The 6,896-nt window shown below is 45.0% G+C and overlaps 1 protein-coding gene across 2 annotated transcripts; it reads left to right on the top strand.

The window, feature by feature from the left end:
• The first annotated feature begins 339 nt into the window (after positions 1-339).
• Positions 340-6,237, top strand: ddx59 (DEAD (Asp-Glu-Ala-Asp) box polypeptide 59). 2 transcript variants are annotated; one of them, XM_084472668.1, is made up of 7 exons: positions 340-1,544; positions 1,746-1,928; positions 2,481-2,570; positions 2,847-3,098; positions 4,766-4,918; positions 5,321-5,449; positions 5,914-6,237. In XM_084472668.1, the coding sequence occupies exons 1-7, from the start codon at positions 618-620 to the stop codon at positions 6,172-6,174; spliced, it is 1,995 nt and encodes a 664-aa protein (XP_084328794.1). In that variant the 5' UTR covers positions 340-617; the 3' UTR covers positions 6,175-6,237. The 2 variants fall into 2 exon arrangements, with proteins under 2 accessions (XP_084328794.1, XP_084328795.1); XM_084472669.1 differs by having other exon boundaries at positions 5,918-6,138.
• The last annotated feature ends 659 nt before the right edge of the window (positions 6,238-6,896 follow it).

Raw genomic sequence — 6,896 nt, 5'->3', positions numbered from 1 at the left:
TAGAGAATATGGCAAAGAAATAATGATTATTGGATGTATTACATATGTCTACCAACGTGCCCTATAAATGGCATACTTTTTGCCATGTGCTGTTTTGTTTCCTACTTTCACTAGACACACACACGAGCAGGAATACCCACCCGGCCTTGTGTTTTGAATGTACGTAACACGGAGATATTTGTTCATAGAAGCAGAATATATTCTAATGCAAACTATACGAATCATTCAGTATGAAGAAACGGAGAGTTTAATAACGGTTTCGAATCTGGGAGTCCTGGGACTACAATACCCAGCATGCAAAGGGCGCTGCGCGTCATCAGTGCGCGTCGAGAAGTTTGTTATCATTTGGTCGTGGTGATTAATTCCTAAATCTCTATTTGTGTGTGTGGAAAATGTAATAGCGTTGGATTACTTTACAACTGTACGTCGACCTCAACACCGGCGTACCGGATTTAATGGAATGAATCCCTTCTCGTGTATCGCTTCGAAAGAGTCTTGTAAGATGTGTAAAAACACGAGAAAATAACTTAAAAAGCTAAAGGTATGCTGCGATAACTATTGGCCGCCTCACGATACCAAATCCATTCCTTATGTCTACAGAGTAAACAATCTGAAACATGTTTATGCCAAGAGCTCTGAAAGTGAAGAGACCCACCGAGGGTCCACGACAAGTTCCTACAAAGAAGAGCAAGGTGCAACAGGAGGAGAACCAGGAACAAATCGGGAGTCCAAAGACCCAGGAGGGTGTCGAACCAGCGCCTACATTACCAGTAGCCCACGAAAAGGTGACACCCCCAGAAGAACCCCAAACCCCAAAACAGCCATCATCAGCGTCATCATCATCAACAACAACAACAACAACAACAAAACTATCGACCCATTCAGAGGCCAAATCTTTGGAAAAGAATCCATGCCCCGTTAAAAGTAGTGACGGTTCTTCCTCGGGCGAAAGTGATGATGATGAAGAAGAGGAGGAACCGGTCAAGTCGTTCCGAAAGAGCCAGAGATGGCCCGAACCTGGCGAGCCCGTGTGCGTGATGTGTGGTCGCTACGGCGAGTACATCTGTGACAGCACCGACAACGACGTCTGCAGTCTGGAATGCAAGGGTAAACACCTGACCCAGATGGGCAAGGGCCTCGGATTGGACGCCCTTAACCACAAACAGGAACCAACAGAAAATACGAGCACTCCTCCTCGCCAACAGGCAGAAACTACAGGTGTCGAAAACGAGGCTGGGTACGTGTACAAGGAAGACCCGTTTATATCTGGTCTGACAGAAGACCAAGTAGACCGGATTAAGCGGGAGCTGGGCATCGCGGCCCAGGGAACAGATGTGTGCCGACCGATCGTGGAGTTCCAGCACTGCGGATTCTCTTCCACACTGGGGGGCAACCTGAAGAAGGCCGGCTACGAGGCGCCCACACCGGTCCAGATGCAGATGGTGCCGGTCGGCCTGACTGGGAGAGATGTGATTGCCAGCGCCGACACTGGCTCTGGAAAAACGGTAGCCTTTCTGCTACCTGTAGTGATCCGGGCCCTGGAGGTAGGATATTGTCAATTACATTAACCGATTCATGTTATTTTAAGATTTGTATGTGATTTTATGTTTTGTTTTGTCATTTCCAATAGCATGTATATTTTTTCAGTAGACGCCACTAAACTATACAGCCCCTGTGCAAAATGTGTGGGGGTTTGATGGGTAACCACCTTGTTCTTTTTAACATCATTTGTCTCTTCTTTTCAGAAAACAAGCGCAGAACCGGGATGCCCGCTGGCTCTGATCCTGACCCCCACCAGGGAGCTGGCCATCCAGATTGAGAGGCAGGCCAAAGAGCTGGTGATGGGCCTGGCCAACATGAGGACCGCCCTGCTGGTGGGAGGCATGCCCCTGCCTCCTCAGCTCCACCGCCTCAAGAGCACCATCAAGGTACAAACTCCTTCTCCATAGGATCCACAGACGTGAAATAATTTAATTATTTCAGTTGTCAATAGTGTTGAATTCACTAGTTGTTTTTTTTGTTTTTTTTTACTTACTACTTTTACTCGCTTTACAATGCCTCATTTTATGTGGCATATATATTTTATGAGTACAGACCCTATTTGTACTACTGACGAAGTGTGGTAACATTCAAAGCATTAGTATATTAGTGGGGTCATTTACGAGAAACAGGACAGGTTCCATTAGCGCCAGTACTAAGCCAGTCGGCTGAAAACTCTAACTTCACCAATGTACGACCAAGGGAAAAAAGCTTCTGAGGTGCTTCTGTTATAGTGCAAAGGACCAAAGGGTGAATTCACTCCTCCCTTTAAATTCTGCCCTTTCATCCCGTATGTGACAGAGCTTTAATCTAGTATTTTGGATTATAGTCAAAACATTGATATCAAGAGCAATGGGAGGATCATCCCACCGTCTCTTATCCGCGTGACTTGATGTATTATGTTGTATCTTTTCTACTTTTACAATGGATCTCCTTCCCAGATCGCCATAGCAACTCCTGGCCGGCTCCTAGAGATCCTGAAGCAGAAGGCAGTGAAGCTGGACAAGGTCAAGGTCGTGGTGGTGGATGAGGTATGGGTACCAGCTAGTACAAGATAACCTAGTATATAATAGTGCTTAATGTTTGGTTAATAACTTATTTAAGAAAATATTCATGTATCATGTGACACAATGTTACAATATACAGTGGGCATCTGCCCTCCTATGAATGAGAATTTAATATTCCCTGGTATAACTGTATTTTTATACACACGCCTATCATCCCTGCATTTGAGACCCATTTAAAAAGGAACATTTGTCTCTGAATACCGGCCCCACAAACCCTTGTGTTCTTGTGCTGGTCTGCAGGCGGACACGATGCTGAAGATGGGCTTCCAGCAGCAGGTGCTGGAGGTGCTGGAGCACGTCCCGGAGGAGCGGCAGACCCTGCTGACCTCGGCCACCATCCCCGAGGGCACGGAGGAGCTGGCAGGGCGGCTGACCCGCGACCCCGTCCGCATCACCATCGGGGACAAGAACCAGCCCTGCTCGAACGTGCGGCAGATCCTGCTCTGGGTGGAGGAGCCCTCCAAGAAGAAGAAGCTCTTCGAGATCCTCAATGTATGTACAGAACGGGAGGACCTCTCTGTCCATATTAGACTGTAACTATCTGAATATGTACTGCTACTTGTTGTTTTTTTGCTACAACCTACAAGCTCTCAACATTTGGTTGAGGGAGGGAGAAGAGAAATGATATTGAGTGTTGCTGCTCTACTGCATGGTACTGTTCTACCAGGGCCAACACTTCCATCTCTAATCTGTGTCTGCCCAGGTAATTTGTGTTTATAGTAGAAAAAGCTGACTAAAACCGGTTCAAGAGTTTTATCATGTTTGTGGAGTGTGACTAGATTTGCTGGACCCAAGACTTACTGTAGGAAAAAATATTTAGTTTAATCTCCAATCCATTTTTCACAATTGCAAATAATTAACTACAAGTACTTCCAGGTGTGGACTGTTTAGTTGAAAAATCCCTGGTTCTCCTCTCTCCTCGAATACCTTAATCTCAACCTCCTGCCCTGGCACATAAGCCATTAAGGTGTAGCTTTTTTGTCCTTTGTTTATTTGAGGAAGGAAAGTTTTACATTTTTTCAGTTGATTCTGCTGTTTGGGCTAAAGAGCGAAACAGTCAGTGGGAGTGCCTGGGTTAAAGCTTATGTGTTTCAGAAGGACATTGAATCCTTCAGGTTTTGTTCCTCTTATTATATAATATAAGAGATTATATATAACAGACCTTTCTCTGGGACCTTGAAATGTCTGGGCCTGTCATGTGTGGAGATACATAATGTTTCACTCCATCTGGACGACTATCAAGGCCTTCTGCTGATGGACTGATCAGCTCTAAACTCCTCCCTGCGGACTAGAGTCATAGTTGTTAGAGAACACCCATTCATTCAGAGATCCTGAATGGAGTTGTGGTAACCATGGCGACCAGCTCTTTGTTGTGAAAGGGGGGGAATTCCACGCTAATGACCAGTCCCTACTGGACTGGACTATATTTGGACAGCAGTTGCCTAGTCAGCCTCCCCCTGTCCAGAGGAAATGGGTGGGCCCAGAGGCATGGCCCCACCTCAGGAATTAAGGCAATGGTTTGTTCCATTTATACAGGGCAGGGCTAAATGAGGTATTTTCATTGCTCAATGGATGGTGTTGAATAAGAGTTTCACCTAAACAGTTATTAGAGTATCAAATCACCCTAGCCAGGAATGCTGGAATGTTCTCATTTTCTTTCATGCGAAAGAGAGGCCCTGAAAAATGTTGAACTGAAATCAGTCTTGCACTAATCACATTTTGGGTTTAAGTTTGAGGTATTTGCAGATACACATGTTTTAAATCTGGAAAGATTAAAACATGACATTTTATCGGATCTCCCTTGGCAAAGTGGTCCAGAAACTCAATGAGACAAACCGTAATAAGTAAAGGTTTAATAGAAAATGTAATAAAACACAATAGTACATCGAAATGTACTATTTGAATCAGACTGAATTCAGATTCTGTGCTACAGGTCATTGAAGAGTAGGTATTCCAGCCTGTCCAGCCACAGTGTGCCTTCAGGTACACTGGACATCTATGGATCAAACCCCATACCCTAGCCACAACTCCATCCCCAAAAGACCTCATTAACCTCAATTTTTTCATTCTCTCCTGGAAGTAAAAAGGTAACAAAATTAGTTTGCTTCCTCCTTGTGAAACAAAATTACATGTTAACACCTTATCTGATGGTATTCCAGGACGGAAAGCTGTTCCAGCCCCCAGTGGTGGTCTTTGTGGACTGTAAGTTGGGGGCGGACTTGCTGTGCGAGGCGGTAACCAAGGTGATGGAGCTGAACACGGTGGCCATCCACTCAGACAAGACCCAGTGGGAGCGCAACCGTATCCTTAAGGTGAGGCCAAAGATGAGGAGGCTCAGGGCACAGATGTCCCCAGAAATGACTGAAAATGACAAATTTGAAATGTGTGGAATAACATTTGCAATCTTCTTAGAGGTATCATGTATGTACGTCACGTATTGTATGTTGTACGTCTTGGCACTTAAATAGTTCTTAGCATTGTGTAGCATCTTATCCTAGTTATCTTAGTTGTATACAGGGAATGGGTTAACCTCGCAATTGTAACTGTTTGGCACTTGGTTCTGTGAACATCCTAACTGTACCGAAAGCGATATATTGTTGTTTCTCTTTCTTCTGACAAATGTACTGTAAGTTGCTTTGGATAAAAGCGTATGCTAAATGCCCTAAATGTGAATGTTAATTATGCAATGCTCCATTGACCCATGTGATTTGCAGGGTCTCCTCGAGGGCGAGTTTGAGGTGGTGATCAGTACCGGAGTGCTGGGCAGAGGACTGGACCTGGTCAACGTCAAGCTGGTGGTCAACTTCGACATGCCCTCCAACATGGACGAGTATGTGCATCAGGTAAACTCCACACCCACACGCTTCATTTGAAAGGCTCACACATAGGTTGTTTGTGGTAATGATCAGTGTGCGTCCTAAATATCTTGTATTGTACTCGTATTGTATTTATTTAGTAGTAATTTAGTAGTTTTTATTCTGGCCAAAGTTCTGTGTGTGTGTGTGTGTGTGTGTGTGTGAGTGAGAGAGACTGCGTGTATATTGCTGTATTGCTCTGCACTGCCAATTTCCCATTTGCATTACATTGCATTTACACATATACTGTGAAGCACTGGACCACTTTATGATTTATACTGTTTGTCCTGTTTGTTCTATTTGTCCTTACTAGCATTTATGTTTTCCTTACTACTACTTTTATATTGTATTGTATTATATCCTGTGTTTTCCATTGCTGCTGTGCTGCTGTAACAGAGGAATTTCCCGGAGGATTAATAATGTTTTTATCCATCTATCACCCATCCCTCCAGGTAGGTAGGGCGGGTCGCCTGGGCCACCGCGGGACGGCCATCACTCTGCTCAACAACAATAACAAGCGTCTGTTCCTGGAGGTGGTGAGCCGGGTGAAGCCCACAGGCTCCAGCCTGCCGCCCCAGCTCCTCAACTCCCCCCACCTGCACGAGCAGCAGCGGAGGCAGAAGCAGAGGGCAAAGCCGGGGCCCGAGGAGCCGCTGGTCACCACAGACAACCTCATGGCCCTCATCAGGAAACACGACCGCCGCAGGAAATAGTCCCCAAGTTTAGAGCACTTATGTATTTTTTATAGTATGAATTGGTTGTTTGTTTTGTTAATAAAATAAATACGGAAAGTTTGTGTTTTCGTTCATGTCTTCATAGGTTAAATCCAGTGTGCGAAATACCCTTCAATATTCGGGGGGGGGGGGGGTCCCCATCTCCCGATTGTTGCGCAATATCGATCTAAATTTTTCTCATGCAGTAGGCCTATAACATACTTAGCAGACGTTAAGGCGCAAAGTCAAAGTACTTTGTGGGCGGTTCTATGGCACTGTTATTATGGCTATTATGCTATTATGACGGCGAGATAAATGAGCTTTGCGCCCAGCGCAAATCTAAAATGGGTTGGGCTGAAACACGTGGGTGTGTTTTGGGCGTAACATGCAATAAACCAATGAGAGTGGCATCTCCCATCCTCTTTAAGAGATGGTTTTTGACAGCGCGTTTGCAGTCTCCGCTGAGACAGATGCAGAGTCATGACCACATGAATTTTCAAACTTCAAACCAAATAACAGGCATAATTAACACACGGAATAGCGTTTTCTTCTCCAACTCCAGAAACACTGATTCGTCATGTAAATTGCGGCAAAGACAACTTAAAACATATGCGGACGTGGTCCTCGATGGCCGCAACTGTGGGTCTATTTAATGATATACGGCAACACATTAACAAACGTCGTTTGTTACCAGTATTGTATACATTATCGTTGTCGACTTG

The sequence above is a fragment of the Micromesistius poutassou genome (genome assembly GCF_964030765.1).
Source record: "Micromesistius poutassou genome assembly, chromosome: 9".
Lineage (NCBI taxonomy): Eukaryota > Metazoa > Chordata > Actinopteri > Gadiformes > Gadidae > Micromesistius > Micromesistius poutassou.
This window is presented reverse-complemented; position numbering and strand designations above follow the sequence as displayed.

Excerpts from the sequence above, each read along its gene's own strand:
- ddx59 (XM_084472668.1), top strand. The coding sequence starts at position 618 with ATGTTTATGCCAAGAGCTCTGAAAGTGAAGAGACCCACCGAGGGTCCA. Across the intron at positions 2,571-2,846 it reads AGGTCGTGGTGGTGGATGAG|GCGGACACGATGCTGAAGAT; the intron begins GTATGGGTACCA and ends GCTGGTCTGCAG. Across the intron at positions 3,099-4,765 it reads AGCTCTTCGAGATCCTCAAT|GACGGAAAGCTGTTCCAGCC; the intron begins GTATGTACAGAA and ends ATGGTATTCCAG.